This window comes from Diorhabda sublineata, chromosome 8 (assembly GCF_026230105.1).
Source record: "Diorhabda sublineata isolate icDioSubl1.1 chromosome 8, icDioSubl1.1, whole genome shotgun sequence".
NCBI lineage: Eukaryota > Metazoa > Arthropoda > Insecta > Coleoptera > Chrysomelidae > Diorhabda > Diorhabda sublineata.
Window position 1 is genome coordinate 3,497,094 of NC_079481.1, and position 17,077 is coordinate 3,514,170.

The 17,077-nt window shown below is 30.6% G+C and overlaps 1 protein-coding gene across 1 annotated transcript; it reads left to right on the forward strand.

Moving 5' to 3' along the window:
* Positions 1 to 694: 694 nt before the first annotated feature.
* Positions 695 to 14,589, forward strand: LOC130447852 (glutamate receptor ionotropic, delta-1-like). Its single transcript, XM_056784889.1, has 10 exons — positions 695 to 788; positions 3,740 to 3,915; positions 4,618 to 4,767; positions 7,332 to 7,542; positions 8,120 to 8,312; positions 8,469 to 8,636; positions 9,472 to 9,701; positions 10,690 to 10,898; positions 12,869 to 13,134; positions 14,162 to 14,589. The coding sequence occupies exons 1-10, from the start codon at positions 695 to 697 to the stop codon at positions 14,418 to 14,420; spliced, it is 1,956 nt and encodes a 651-aa protein (XP_056640867.1). The 3' UTR covers positions 14,421 to 14,589.
* Positions 14,590 to 17,077: the final 2,488 nt, after the last annotated feature.

The following is a 17,077-nucleotide window of genomic DNA, read 5'->3' on the forward strand; positions in this document are numbered from 1 at the left end:
ATGAAGTGAGCTAATTAGCTATTTAAATTATTTCAAGATAATATAAAGATATATAAATATAATATATTTTTTATATAAATATAAAAAAATATAAGATAAATAATGAGAAACATTCCAACTAATTATCCTGAATTCCTCAACATACTATTGTATTATTTTCTGTAACTTTACTAAAACTCATTACATTCGATTTCATATCTTTAAAATAAAACATTTTTCATATTTACTAAATGTTTTTGACCAAATGCATTAAAAAAGGTTAGGCATTACCATTTTTGTGTCATTTACAATCCTATTACCTCCTAAATAAACATTTACAAGTTCTTTCAATACCGTACAATTATCGAATAATTTTTTATTGTTAATTTTGTGGACCGTACAACCACACTCTTTAAGCTTTTGTCAGAGCCTGTGCACTGGAATAGGAGAAGTTCAGGATGATTTTCAACGCCATCTCTGTAACTGGCTCACATCTAAAAGCTTACTTTTTGGTGTTTTATTTTTGAATGTTTGTCAATCTGGATTCTGAAACTAATCATGCAATCATGCATCGAGAAACAACGTCCATCTTGCAAAGGTGTATAAAATCTTTGCAAATGTGTTTGATATTGTTTGTTTATTAGCTATTCGCATTTTTGTGCATTTAAAAGTTATTATTTATTGCGAATTATGCTGTCGTGTTTACTTAGTCAATATGAGTAAGGGAAAAGATCAACAATATAAAGACTACGATGTTGTGATGAATATGGCATATGTTAAATTCAGGGAAAGCTGCACGAAAGACAACGGTATCATTAATTATCAATCGTTATAAAATAAGTTTTTCATGTACCATGTACAAACAGAAACATTTTTTAAACACGCCAACATCTCACTGTTGACAGTCCTAAGCCTGCTAAAGTGTGAAGGAAAATTTTTTGTTTGTGGATATAGTTATAAAATGTCAAAAACAAAATAAAAATTATAATAATCATCCTGTGTTTCAATATTCCATCTACCTATATCTTATATAAACCATTTAATTGTGAAATTTAGATGGTCGGATCTGGTTGTCAGATAAATTGTGAATGAAACCAAAATATTTTACAAAATACATCATTTAAACAGCATTTTAATGAAATGAAAGTATTTTGCATAATACTTTTGATGCGACAACCAGCTTCGAGCATTTAAAATTATTTAAGTTATTTTCAAATTTCCCGCGAAGTTAGCATGGATATGAACCTTAATCAAATCATTGATTATAGAAATCTTTTTTCTTGGTACGGAGCCAGTCCGAGAGATGTCGCTAGGATCGAACTTTGTCGTCAAACTTTTATACAGAGTGGCAGATCTATCGAGTATTTAATCATTTACTTGATCTCTTCATAAAAATATTCATTTTGTGTAGAAAATATCTTAACTGGCATTATAATGTTGGTCAATTTTAGTTATATTCGCGAACATAAGTTCATTAAATCAATAATAATTTTGTAAATTTTTATTACGTTGATAAGTTTGTACCTGCGTATTCCAAATTTATTAACGTGGAAACACTAATGGTATCAATAACATAGTACATAATTTCATTGCCGATATGACTTATTCATATACCCAAAAGTAATTATTCTAATTTGGAGTATGACCTAATTTCCACATTGTTCGTTTGCTATACTTGATTATTATTAGGTTTTATGAAAAGGTGCTGATTAAATGAATTTTTGATGATATAGCACAATGATTGTATGATGGAGAGATATCGTACTACACGTGAACGTAATCAAGTTGAATATAATGAATCACTATGTTGAACGCATTCTTCAAATATGAAAGTTGTGAAGTATTTCACTCTACTCCATCTGATTCTTCATGTTACGCGCATATCAACTGGCTCTATTGATTCAAAGGTTATGTCATTCATAACCGATTATCTCAAATGGAGAGACATTCATCATTTAATTATTTTGGATGATTCAAGGAACTCAGGTATTCATCTACTTTTTTTTTCTATATCAAGTTTAGAAAATATAAAGGAATAATAAAAATCACAAAATTAGCGGACGAAACTTAATGAATAAAAAATTTAGTTCTGTATCTCTTTGATGCGACGATAGAAGAATATTTTATATCAAAGTAAGATATACAAATGTTAATTTATTTTATTTGGAACGTTGTAATTTACTTTATGCTCTACTTTGGCGTATTGCACTTACAGTTAATTATTGAATTTGTTCATGTTACTTTAAGAAAGACAATTTAATACATTTAATGTATATAATAAAAAATTTAGTTCTGTATCTCGTTGCTCGTTGGTTCTAGTTGCGATTCCCAAACATAATTATAAATTCAAATTTGAAGAATTGTTTGTTTCTCAATATGATTAATTGGGTCAGAAATAAATCATATAAATTTTCTAAAAACAATGACATGAATTCCTAGTGTTGGTAAGGGATCCATGTATTTTTCAAATATTGATAATATTGATTTCTTATTGATTTTTTATGTAATAGAAAATATTTTTCATAAAAGTTTTCGACTAACGATATACTATTTAGACAAATTTGTTAATTTCTTGAATGGGAAGCATTTTAGTTGCATTTTGAGTCATTAGAAAACTACCATCCGCTGATATTGAAATTATAATTATTATTTTGACAATTGTGAATTTTATTGAATCAATTAATCCATTTTACATGTTCCGATAGGTCTTCTAAGAATTACAAGCAATTTAAATCAAGTAGTTGTACTTACTAACTGTTAAAGTGTGAAGTACAAAATTTTTTGATAATATACATTGAAATTAACAAAAGCCTAGTATAGATAAAAGTCCAAGGTCTGACGGGATAGCCGACCGAGGGCTTTTTTCGCGATGTGATAGCGATAAATACAACTTTCTAAATAGATAAAACCTGAACAACTGAAACGAAATATTCAAAACCAGAGACGGATCTATAAATCTCAATGGAAAGAAATCTAAACAAATTGAGCTATGATGAACATTATAAAAAGAAGAAAAGCGACAGAGGAATACGGAGAAACTGAAGAAGATATATTTAAAAAAAACATGAAACATGGAAGGAACGTATAGAAGACAAAATGGAGGAAAATAGGAGCTCATGGAAACTCGAGAAGAACAAAGTGGATACAAAGAACAAATGAAACAATTAAAGAAAACAAACCAAAAACTAATAGAAGTCAATAGTACATTGAAAAAAGCATTATAGAAATAGAGAACAGACTGGATCACTTGGAATACCAGGTAAGCAAGAATAATGTTGTCGTTCAAGGAGTAAGAATTGACACAGATAACTCAGAAGAACTAATAAGCAGAAGGACAAACTTCAAATAATAAGAGCTGCAGTAAAAAGTTGGCAAAGTTAGGAGAGAATATATGCTTGGTCAGATTGGCCAATCAAGAGGACAAAAGAAAGTGATGATAAATAAACAAAATATTTCGATGAATAACTTAAACCAAACGATTGAATAAAATATCCCATCTCCAATTTTTCAATCCTAATCTTCACTAAATTGTTTGCTATTAAAACTGATTTTTGAAATACAAATATAAGGAAACATAATATATGAAGCTTGAACTTGAACAAACATATAATTTTAGTTGCTTTTAAAATTGTTAGTAAAATTATATTACGATGTCCTTTTTTCAAAGACTCCAAAATTAATAAGTAAAAATCGGAATGGTATATTGAGATTACACATTTCTCTCATACCTACGAGTATAACATTTTTCAATCATTTATAGGCTTCAACGTCAAACTGGTTAAAGAAAACTTGGATATATTTCTAAACAAAAATATTTATTCCTCGATTCATTCATCATTAAAATATTCAGAAAAAGCTTTAAATCAGACTGAATATAAAACTGCTATAGTGACGTATTTAGGAACAAATGTTAGTTATGATCAAATGCTGCAAAAGGTAATCAGTTATGCTTATTTAATATAAAAATTTGCAGCTGATATGTTGTTACTCAAACAGATGCTTAAAAATATACTTGTACACGTACATCTAATCATGTAAAGTTGCAACAATCTCGCTATTTGACAGTCAAAATTGTTAATGATAAACAATAAAATTGTATGGAAACTGATTTTCTTGAAACTAACAGAATCCAGTCTAATCTTTCCAATTTCACTTAGTCTTTAAGACATTTTTGAATAACTGATTTGTATATCCTTTGGAGATATTCCGATCCATTGGTTGATTTCTATTTACTGAATATTTATTTTTCTGACAACAATTGACAGTAATATAGAAATTTCGAAGTAACTGGTGATGGCTAGAGATCAGTATACAGAAATATATAGATAATTCATTGAAACCTTTTTTCAGAAAGTCGTATAGTTGATTGTTTAGAAGGATAAATTTGAAAGTTCTAATATGTTATGTTCCTCAATAAAGAGAAAAAAGAGCTAGATTATATTTTAGATTGTAAATATTTTATCTCTTTTTTTGAGTTGTTATTACTCGTTATTACTTCTTTATTTTTATTTCCATTTTCTGGAACTTCTTGAAAAATATGCACTAGTTTTTCTCTGTACTTGTTAATGTGATCTGCAAGGTATAATTAATTACTTAATGTATAAAGCTTCTAATTATTTAGCAGAAATTCAATTTTAGGTGAACAAACTTGACCAATTTAAAAGAAAAGCAGCTTGGTTAATTATTTCCAGCTGTTGTGTGCAAACAGATGTTATTAATTATTTACGACAAGGGAGTTTTGGTCTTGATATTGACATAGTTGTTGCGTTTGTTCCACATTTTCATCAGGTAAATGAGTCAGTACCGACTTGTATCTGTTGACGTTGATCAATGTGTAAAAGCCCGCATTTTTCTTTTTTTTTTTTTGTATAACAGTTAGGTCCTTGAAACCTCCTAGCAAGTGATTTTAGACTGCACATAGATTAACCCAGCTTGCTTGTATAAGTAGATATATGTAAAGATGTTTATATAGCCCCTTACAATATTTTTTGTAAATATCACATTTTACTCTATTCATATATTTCACATGAACAATAAATTTCGAAAGTAATATATTTAAATAAATGCCTAATAAAAATTATAGTCTATTTCAGAAATGTATAGAGTAATAAAATGGGGAATTCCAGTTCGGCTCAATTTAGGTGTCGGCCATAGGTGTAGATCATAAATACTTAGGTAGTAGATTATATAGTTACGTTTTGCGTTTAACGGGTACTGTTTAACCTTCTATTAGTACCTCTGCCTAATTCCTACCCTATTTCAGATTCAGCTTAACCATGCGCCGTAACGGCAATCGTGCTTTATAATTATATTATTATATAATTATATTTGTTTAGTTTAACGCATCAGTATTTGCTGGTAAGCCGTAAATAGTGTTCACAGTATCATAAGATTAGTAATAGAATGGCGAAATTTATATCAACGAAAAGATGTACACGATTGCTTAGAATACCCATAGATTACCCGAAATTTACTGTACAAGAAATTGTCGACCGATGTTCCGAATGACTGGTGTTGGAAAGTCCACCTTTTCAAATTATTACGGGGGAGAAATATAGCAGGCCAAGTGGAACCTCCCAAGAAAAGTCCAGGCAGATCAGCAAAAGTCCTTGATGAAGGTACCAAAAGTTTAATTCGAAGAAAATCACTTTGACAAATATGGATTTTGCCTAGGAAAAGCATAACCGTAAAGCACTTTTACTGGAATGCGATGAAATTTTTTGCTGGCCACGAAAATACTTAAGAAGTATAAAGCAATACAGAACAGAAAAGAAAAAAATCTTTTATCTTGATGAGACGTGGATTAATGAAGGTTATATAGTATCAAAAATGTGGCAACACAAAAATATAGCCAGTGCTTGCCAAGCTTTCATGGAAGGCCTGTCAACGGGTATTAAGGTGCCTCTAGGTAAAGGGAAAAGACTAATAATCGTTCATATTGGACGCGAAGAGGGATTTTTAGAAGAAGTTTGCTAACCTTTCAGTGGTGCCATACATGAGATTACCACGAGGACATGGATTCGGATGTTTTTGAAGACTATTTTGGTGAAATGATAAAATATTTTCCGGTTGATTCAGTGGTAGTTATGGATAACGCAAGTAATCATTGTCGACGCACTGAGAAGACTCCAACTTCATCTTGGAGAAAACAAGAAATTATTGACTGGTTAACCACCAAAAGTATTGAATTTGAAGATAATTTGATAAAAAAAGAACTAGCTATAGGAAATTTATACAAACATCGTTTTATTGAATACGCCGTGGAAGATATAGCAGAAAAACATATTGCAACTGTGCTGCGCCATATCATTGCGAACTAAATCCTATAGAACTTATAAGGGCGCAAGTGAAAAGATTTGTAGCAAGACACACCACGACATTCAAAATTGAAGACGTTAAACTACTGTTTGATTAATCCATTAAGGAGGTGACACCAGAGAACTGGTGAAAAGCAGTCCAGCATGTCATTAAAGAAGAGGAGAAAATGTGGGATTTTGACTACTTGATAGATCGGACCGTCGACCCGTTAATGGAGAGGAGAAGATGACAGTTCCTCAGATTACAAATAATATTATGATTTTTTATAATTTGATTTCTGTGTAATGTATTTTTTGTATAATGTTCAATAAAAAATAAGTGTACCTAATACTATGTACATAATGACTAATTTTTATTCTGTTAAAATAAAATTCTTTCCTTTTTACGAGTATCTTACCGGCACGCTTTTGGCAAACTATTTTCAGTGTTTGTGAATGGATAATAATAGGCTAAACCCATATATTGACCCCAACCCGGGTCGTACTACCTGCACATGATAAAAAAATTTTTGGGTCACTCTGTGGTCCCTTTGCATACGTAATGAGATTTTATTATTCCTTTCTAAAATAAACTATAGGAAAGGATTGACTATGGAACTTACTATCATTAAGCGTTTAAATTTTGTTGGTTGTGATTAGTATACTGTGGGAAGATTATTGGCTTCAAAAATCAGTTATCGATATGCGCAACTCATGTGGTAGATGACTTATTTATGACTTACATGAGCAAATCATGCATCGAACTTTTCATATATTTTATTCAACATTCTCTATAGATAATTCAATCACACTAACTTCACTCAACCAATGATTTGCCAATTAAAGAACTTTAAAGATGAGGTTGTCTAATATAGAATTTTCTAAACCTCTCTGTTTTATGTTTCGAATGATAAGAACTGAAATGTAATGCTTTTATCTAACCATTGATCACCCGGTTTTCATTTTATAGAATATGAGTGAGTTGCCCTTTATTAATTCTAAAAAATATATCGAATATCATTTTTTGAGAAATTTCCTTATTGTACACATTTTTAGAAAAATAATAATTTTAATTATACCAGCTGGAAATCGTTATTCACCGAAGAAGAGGCGTTTTTACCATTTGATCGCAATTCAAACAGAAGTATAGATTATTGCTTTGATCTAAATGACAATAGAAGTAAAACTAATCATGAAAGCTACTCTTTATATCAGATATATAAAATAAAAAGAAATACTAATACATCTTTAGTTATGCATCCACTTGGTGAGTATACAATTTCAACTTTTTCTTCATCATCAAGTACCTGCATTTAAAAGGGTTAAGAGGTAAGCAGATTTACGAAGATATACTTAATACCCTTAGTGATCTATGTCCTTCGTATGCGACCTTGAAAAATTGGACTGTAAGCTTCAAAAGAGGTAGATTTTCCATTGAAGATGATGACCGATCGGAAAGGCCAGTTTCTGTGTAAATCCCCGAAAATATCGATGCAGTTCATGACATGATTTTATCAGACCGCCGAATTGGGCTAAAACGGATATGTGAAGCACTGAATATTTCATACGAACGTGTTAATCGTATAGTTCACGTCAATTTGGACATGAGAAAAACTACTACAAAATAGATCCCCAAATGTATGAATGCTGACTAAAAGCGTGCAAAAGTAGAAGCATCGCGTTCGATCTGTGCTCAATTTGAAAACGATGTAGAATTCTTAAACCGAATTGTTGCTATAGATAAGGCTTGGGTACATTTCTACGATCCAGAAACAAAGCAACAATTTCATCATTTCAAGTAATTTTAAGTAAAATATGCCATGAATACGATCTCTCAATTGTAGGATTATGGAACATGGCTTCTTCTACGAAAAAACTTGTGCCATTTTGGAATTATGAGAAGAGACGTAACTTTTATAAATTCCCAATTATATTTGGAGCCGTGGACAAACATTTAGATGGAACTGTTCAGGAATCTGAACTTGATCCTACAACTACTCATTTCGCAAATTATTTCTCGGAGTTTTTAAACTCAAGGTACGTTAGATGTTATTTGTGGTTTTATTGGATTCTCCATTCCAGACTAGAGACATAAGCTCACTTAATGCTCACTTTGAATCTTTTAAAAGTATTCATTTTGTGGAGGACCCAGCTTATTCGAAGAATTTTAAAAAAATAATATTTCATTTTCAGTAAAATATTCCTAGCATACAATAAAATAGGTCGTGAAGAGAATGGAGAATGGACAGACCTTTTAGCAGCAATTACTGACGAAGAAATTGATTTGAGTGTCGAAGGAGTTGCTATTACTCTAGAAAAATATAGTGCCATGTCATTCAGCTCCACTATTCTGAAAAATACGTAAGAAAATACAAATAATTTTCTAGCATTTATGCATTTATACTTACGTTGTACTAATTACATTGTGTATGCATTTTTACACGACTGCCGCATACTAAACTCATTATAAATATTTTTTTAGTTTTGAGTTATGAACGAAATCTTTGGAGTCTATCTTCCAAATTTAACAAATTTTTATATTGGTAATTTTCTTCATATTTGGAGTATTAATATCGCCGTCCCTTTTTCTCTTTAGGGTTTCCAGCCCTTTTTACCCTTTTTTCTGTTGATTTTGATTAATTTATTCACGATGAACTAGAATCTTTTAGTGTTGTGTGTTCTCTGTTTCAAATATTGGTATACAGCCCAAACAACAGAAAGGGGAAAAGTTTTGAAGAGTAGGTTTTGGTTCTCATCATTGATTGATCTATTCGGAGATAATTATTAGCCGTGAGGTCAAGACATATTGTGTCATGAACTACTTTAAGCATAATTTATTGTAGTATCAATCTCCTGCCCACCAATATATTTATTTCTGTTAAATCTAATGAAATAAAATCAACCTCGAAATTCATATAGGCCATCGATATATTTAGTCTCATCTCTGTTCTACAATTTCACAGCTTCACAATACAATCTACTTGTGAATTGTTTTATGTTCATTTCAGCTACCACTTGAAGTTGAATACAAAATTTCAATTCTGTAGTCTGTTTGAAGCTGGAAACTTACTAGTCAATTCATGAAAACTAAGCAATTCTAAATAATTTCCAATTGATCCAGAAATTCAAATCAAAGATTGAAATATGTTCTCATAGATACGTGAAAAATTTGAATAACCGTTGATTTTCCTTACAGGAAAAATGTTTATATAGAACCTGCAAAATCCGAAGAAATACGTAATATATTTTTGGTACCTTTCGGTTCCAGAATGATGTTTTGTGTTATTGCTACTGGCTTTATATTATCCGTAACTATTACAATAAATAATTTTGTTGACTCTAGATTCTGTTCAAAGGATATACAAATAAAAAATAGGAACTTGGCAGATTCCATGGTATGGTGCATTGGAATTTTCTCTCAACAAGGTACAGTTGAGACACATTGATTTTTATGATTTTAATATCAGGTAAAATATATATAAAATGATATCATATTACATTGTGTCAGTGAATCTAGCAATGACGAATGTGGAGCCCAAGATTTATTCATATATCACTTTGCAATGCTGTGATAATTATATCAATCATTCAAGTACGGCCTTCGAGTTGCTGTAATTATAGCAGGTATTGGAGAGTGAGATAATCCCTGGTCTGCAAAAAAATATTTATTTAATTAAAGTATCAATTATCATAACGAGATAACGGTCTAAGTTTTACAGTGAAAAATCCTAAATTGTAGTCACAAAATTAATAAATATCGGTCAGTCATCTCAATATATTGTGAGAAAATTTAAGTTATTTTGTGATTTTTCCCTTTTCATCGTTTCTATTGGAGCTTCTCGGCGAATTGACCAACAAAAATCAGCAAGAATTGTTGCTGTTCATTTCCCATTGAAGCCTTTTTCAGCATTTCAGTTTTGCATTATATTCTACTGAAACTTTTAACCATGTTTATCTGATACGAATCCAAATTTTCAGAAAAGAAATCTAAATACGAGTCCAAAAAATGAATCTTGAGTGACATATTGCATCCTAAAGCTTCATAAGCAGAAAGAAGTTCCCGAATGATTCGGTAATTCTCAGCTTTTGTACTCCCAAAAAAATTATGACAAACCTCCACAAAAGCCACCCAAACTCTTTTTTCTTCTTTGCTCAACTTCGAATCAAAGTTGGGTTAGAATCGGTTTTGACAAAAACCTGATCTTCAACATACATACATAACAAATATGCATTTCTTCCTTTGTATACCAAATTTTTTTATTTGTTTCTTATGTTGCAGTTAAAGAACGATTTGATAGGTTAAGAAATAAGAATGGCAGTACTCTTATTCACGTGTATATAATACTATCAAGCCATGGATTGTAATCTCTCATATTCATGAGTAATTATGATAATTTTGGGTTAATTTTTTTAGGAAGTATATGGAAGCCAAATTCCAATTCTCAAAAAGTTATTGTTCTAATATCATTAGTGCTTTCATTGATAATTTACAATTCCTATTCAGCTTTCATTACATCTGTTCTATCTGTAGAGCTGAGTAGTATTCGTAGCGTAACAGATTTATTGAAAAGTGACTACACCATTGGGTATACCAAGGGCAGTGAAGATGAAGAATATTTAAGGGTATGTTCCTCTCCATATCTTTGGTTTCTACGTGTCAAATGATAGTTATATATTGAGCTGCTCTTTCTTTTAAAAAGAAAACAAAAATGATATATCAAAGAAATAAATATATTAAAACATCTAAATATTCCTAACATCACTATTTACGCCAATTTCTTAATTGACGCAGCGAACAGGTTTTAGTAGAACAGTTTGAAACAAGTGTCTCTTTCAAAGAAAAATATATCTTTGAGGAATATCCATTGGGTATCCATTTATGGTTGAGGAAAAACTTCAATAACCGACAAAATCGTCTTTGAAGTCTCCAGCAGAGAATGCGAAAAGAGATTTTCCCAATATTTTTTTCTCTCCTATATCTTTTAAGACATACATGTCATCAATTTGATATGAATTCCAACTTTCTAAGATCAATATAAATTTAATAATTCAAATATCAAACGTATCAATCCAAACAGTAATCTATATATGTTTGAAACAAATCAAATCAAAATTTTATTATAGTGGCTCAAAAAATTGTTACTATGGATGAGACTTGGGTACATTTTTACGATCCACAAACAAAACAACAATCGATGGAATGGCGACACTCTGGTTCTCCAAGACATAAGAAGTTTCGTGTCCAAAAATCTGCTGGAAAAGTTCTTGCTGCAGTTTTTCGGGATTACCATGGGGTAATCATGATTGATTTTTTGAATAAGGGTGAAACAATAACTGGAGATCACTATTCAACATTACTGACCACTTTACGGGAAAAAATTAAAGAGAAAAGTCGCGGAAAGCCATCCAAACGTGTTTTGATTTTGCAGGACAACGCCTGTATTTACTACCAATACCCACTAAGTAAGAATCAGAATTCATGATCATAATACCAAATACAAAGTATTTGCTAAAATCTTTTTTTTTCATCTTTTTTTTGATATTTCATGGTTCGTTAATGTTATGTTAATTGCGAATTAATTTTGAATTTATGTTTTTTTGATATTCCACGGTTCGTTAATGCATTTCTATTTTTTTCTTTGTATTGATGACCTCTTAGTCTATTTTCTAAATACTGAGATGTTTGCCCTATGTAGACAGCGTCATAATTAGTACAAGGCACTTGATAGTTTATTGAAATATTTGAATAATGTATGTCCTTTATGACTTATACTAATATCATATTTATTGAAATAATTCGATTATTGTTGGGAAAGTCGTTATACAAATAATAAGGAAACATGTTTTATGTTTTGATGTTTCGATTTTGTTTTATTCCTTAATTGATTATAGTATTTATTTATCTTTTCATTGAATATGTTGTTTTCCATTTTTTCCAGATAATTTGATCACAATTTAGTTGACAAGAACTTCATCTCGATTTCTATATAAATAAGGGGTACTTATGTATGTTTATGGATGAAAAGATATATACTGTCCAACCCTGATTTTCTCGACGTATTGCTGCTTAATCTCTCTTTAGAGATATTCCTCATAAATTACACCTATTTTTAGTTTTATATGGTATATAGATGCACATTAATTGGAACTAATTACTTTGGCAGTCACGTCTTTTCTTGCAAATATATTTTTACGATAGAAAGGGTGTATTACCCAAATCTAGAGATTGTTTTACAGAGCTCGCTCAACTCTCATATTGATATAGTAATTTTAATGAACTTGGGAAACTTCTGGGAATCTACAGTTCAGTACTCATATTAAAAAATAACGTCCCAAAATGTCTAGTTTTGCAGAACAAGTTTCAACTTAAACGCATACTAAGAAATTTGATCTCCGATCATAAGTCACTTTTATTAGAAGTAATACTAAATGAATATGTTTTTTTGAATTCGATCTGTTTTTTGAATCGACAAGCTTCCTCTAGAATTGGATGATTGAAATTCAAGAGTTGTTGTTACACATTCCAATGGAAAAAACTAGATCATCTCTGTAAAATTCTCCACTAAGTTTGTTCTATATATTTTTTGTTTTAGTCTGCTAATAATAGCGAATTGAAGCAAATATATTTAAGAGGTTATCTTCAAACGGACAGTCACAATATTTCCGAAGGAATAATCAAAGTAATTCAGAGTAATTATGGATTATTCGCCTCTGGCCAAGCTGCTAGAATAGAATTATGGAATATGTCGAAATGTAAATGTAAATTTGATATTGATGAAATCAATATACACTATACAGTCCAATATTATGGAATTGTCATGCCCAAAAGATCTCCGTACAAAAAGTTGATAAATTTAAGGTAATATCACAATATTTTCGTAATTTAATATGTATACAATAAAGGCATATATTAAATAGTCATGTTAAAAGTACTCAACTAATCTATACTCCATAACTGATAATACTTTGCATCAATTTTATTAGTTTTTGATGTTTTTCTATAAAATGATTAGATACCGCTGTAAAGAAACAAACAAAATTTAAAGCTTTGATAAACAATACCATATTTTCATCTTTAGACATTATACAAAAACAAATATTTTTCAATACAAATAAATATGTATATTGGTAACAAGAATCCTGGAAAGTGGAGATTTTGGTAATAGATGAGTTAGATAAAAGAGTAATGATTGCAGATTCAATATTAAATATATGAAGCACCGTTGGAAGATAAATGAAACATTCTGTTAACGAAAGAAATAAATATAACCAATGAAATAAAGAATAGCAAAGAAAACAGATAACTATTGAAGCAAGAGTACAAAATGTAATGTCTATATGATATTTCAAAGGGGGTATGAAATGGAAGCAATTGAAATAACAAATTTTTAATAGACACATAACAGAAATGATGCTTATCAATCAATGAGAATAACAGTTTAATAAGAGTGAACATGTAATGAATAGGGCGAAAAAAAGAAAAATTAAGAAAATTATCTGAGTCGGTGAATCACTTCGTCAAATTTCTTCAACTTTTCACTTCTTAGACCTTTTTATATATTGCAAAATTATATCAGTCAATAGATCACTTACAACATGAATATTAAAAGAAAAATTGAATTATTCGTAGTTACATGAAATTCATGTCAATTTCAATTTATTGAAATTGACGAAATTGACGAAATTTTGGAGCATGGAAAACATATGCGATTAATCGAGTTGAATTCACTCACAATAACACTGTTTGACACGAGTTTTTATAACCAAGTGATAGTCTTCAGTAAATGGTGTGTTTAGAAACTGTTTTTATTAGCGTATACGTTTTTCCTAAATATAATACTTCTGTACTATTTCTAGTTTGGTGAATATATTTTCTCTTGTTTCAGTCTCATTAAAATGTACGAAACTGGCATCTACAAATATATCTATTCTATTATTTATCCGGAGCTACAAAAATGCGTAAAAACCAAAACTTATCAAAGTGCTAGGCTTGTTGACCTATCTACAGCGTTCTTTTTTCTTGGATTCGTATGGTGCGCTAGCTTTTTAATAATGATTGCAGAAAACTTATGGAATCAGAAGAGACTGATATATCACAATTTGAGAAGAAGATTCAATAGTGGTATTGGTGTTAATTTACCATAAGTAGTCACTCAAATATTGTCAACATAACAACTTTGGATTGTCAACATCGGTATAGAAGGAGATTACTTCGTCATTGATGGAATGAACAATTATCCTAGTAATGGAGTCTCTTGAATCACTTTCGATAATATATCACTCATGCACACATTTATATTGATTCAATTATATTTTCACTTACCACTTCAATAAAATCACGTTGAATATAATTATTTCGTATGACTAAATTATAATTTGTGTATTGTGCCATAGAAACCGTTATATTCCAAATCTTTTACTCGATTCTCCTGTTTTAGAATATAGGCTCCTGTCCACCTTTGTTGCTTCTTAGTTATTTTAGTTCCTTATACCTTTTCTATTTTATTTCTGCAGCTCTATATACTAAGTTACTTTTCACGTTACCACTATAGTCTAACTTTGTTTCATATTATGCGTTCTGTATGCAAATGAAGTGAATTTTCACATACACATTCATTTTTGTTTTTTATTGATATTAGCAACTTGTAATAAAAGACTTTCTCTTATTAACGTGCTGTATAGATTTTTTTTACGTCCAGAAGCCGATTTATTGTAATTGATCACCTTATTCTAGTATTAGCTATAGCTACCAACTGAAAAATTATACCATCACAATTTGGATTGGATTTGCAGGCATCTGGGAAACTAAAAAATATCATATAGACTAACAACTAGTGGATATAAGCTCCATAGATTGTTAAAAATCCTAAGGATACTTGGCTGTTGCATATCACAAAACAGAACAAGCTTAGAATATAGAGTGGGAAAATAAAATCCATTCAATACCGTTGTTGCAAAATATTTCACAACATCTATAAAATAAAGGAAAGCCACAGGTTTCTCACCCACGGTCGGCCAATTCAAGGGAAAAATAATAAGTTGAAGGACTTACAAAGTAAATATAATATTAAAGATTGGATATGTCGTAGGCAGTTGGCAGAATCCGACATTCTGCAGACGGCAGATGGAAGAATGTATCATCGAAATCACCTGTCTTCCAACTGCCTGGTTTCGTCCAGGCAGTCGACAGACTGCCGGCAAGTTGAAGGACGATCTATCGAAAGCCGGCAGTCTTCCGACTGCCTAGGGAGTTGACAGAATGCCAGGGGATGAGAAAATTATCGATAACTAGCAGTCTTTCGGTTGACAGCTACGATAAGAGAAAGTCTGTCGCGTTTTCTTTCCATCGTAAATCGCTTTCAGCTCTGCCCCACTTTTTCTGCGAGTCGTGATCATAAGTGATTAGAAAATGGGTAGTGATTCAGTGAACCGAGATAAGTTTGAACAAAAACTGAAAGATGCGTTAGGTTAGGTTAGGTTTTTTTCCGAAAATGGATATCAAGATTGAACATTGAAAAATTGAATTGACACAATTTTGAGTATTAGTACGGAGAAATATGAGGAATAAAGGAGATAATATAATACAGGAATTGTTATCAAATGAGACCTGGGAAGATTATGATAATATTTAGGAACTTATGAAATGTACAAAGGTAGAGATAACTAGAGATATTATATAGTGATAATAGGACTCCATGAAGATCCAATTTACAAGTCAACTACAGCAGGCTTTATAAAGCCTTGGTTGGAGTAGAGCTATTTCGAGTCGGAATTAGGCAGGACGGCCATGATTTAAGGAAGATATATTTGCTAGTTTTATTTATTTTTCACTTAGTTATAGTTTTTCGTTTCCTCTCAATCTCTATTATAGCTAATTCAAGTAAGTTTCCAAGGTAGCGATTGTGTCAACCTGCAATATCGATAATAGGGTTCATATAATAAAAACATGCAAAAGTCAGTTACATGGATGACATTAAAACGGTTGGTTGGTTGAATCTGAAACTTAGATGTGTGAATAAACTATTTTTTTCCATTGTTCTTTTGATTTAAACCTATTCTGAATAATACCCTGGACAACAAGAACTAAACTAGAGCCCTACCCAAAGGTAGGACTGAATTTCTTGTTTTCAATTATTTTATTGTTTGGAATTTTTTAACTCCCGCTTATGAATAAAGTTCTCGATAAGAGAAAAAGAAACTGCACTCATCCATTGAGTCAATAGTTTGTTGAATCTTTTTGATTATATTATGAGGTCAATTTATGGAATCTTTTCGTTTGAAAAACAATAATGATCAATAGTAATTTTGAGTGTACCAAAGGGTTACGCACTTATTGAGACTCCAATGCAATAACTAAGTTCCTTTTGTCGTGAAAGTCTATATACATTCTTACTAAATCGTCTCTTCCAATTCAAAAGCAGTTTCGACCTTTGTCCGACTTTATCCAAATTTAACGCTGTTTATATAGGATACACATATCAGTATTAAGAAAATACAATGAATTGTCGTCAATACGATAAACAATAGAAAACCATTAACAAACCACGATCAAAAAAACATACATCCAATTATGGAGATTTAAGTATGCTTGAAACAGCAAATACAAAGAAAAGAGAATATTTAGAAATAGTTCAAAAGCATAGGAACAGGAAAGTTGTTAATGATGGGAAAGAGTTAAGCAATTTGATTCAAATTTATAATTCTATCATACCAATTTTGATGTAATCACGTAATCATCATAATCATGTAATAATTTAAATCATAGTTATTTTTTGAGGGGATTCATATTTATAAATATAATA

Coding starts and splice junctions, on each gene's coding strand:
- LOC130447852 (XM_056784889.1), top strand. CDS start 695: ATGAGTAAGGGAAAAGATCAACAATATAAAGACTACGATGTTGTGATG. Junction 789..3,739: donor AAGCTGCACGAAAGACAACG/GTATCATTAATT, acceptor AATCATTTATAG/GCTTCAACGTCAAACTGGTT. Junction 4,768..7,331: donor TTGTTCCACATTTTCATCAG/GTAAATGAGTCA, acceptor ACACATTTTTAG/AAAAATAATAATTTTAATTA.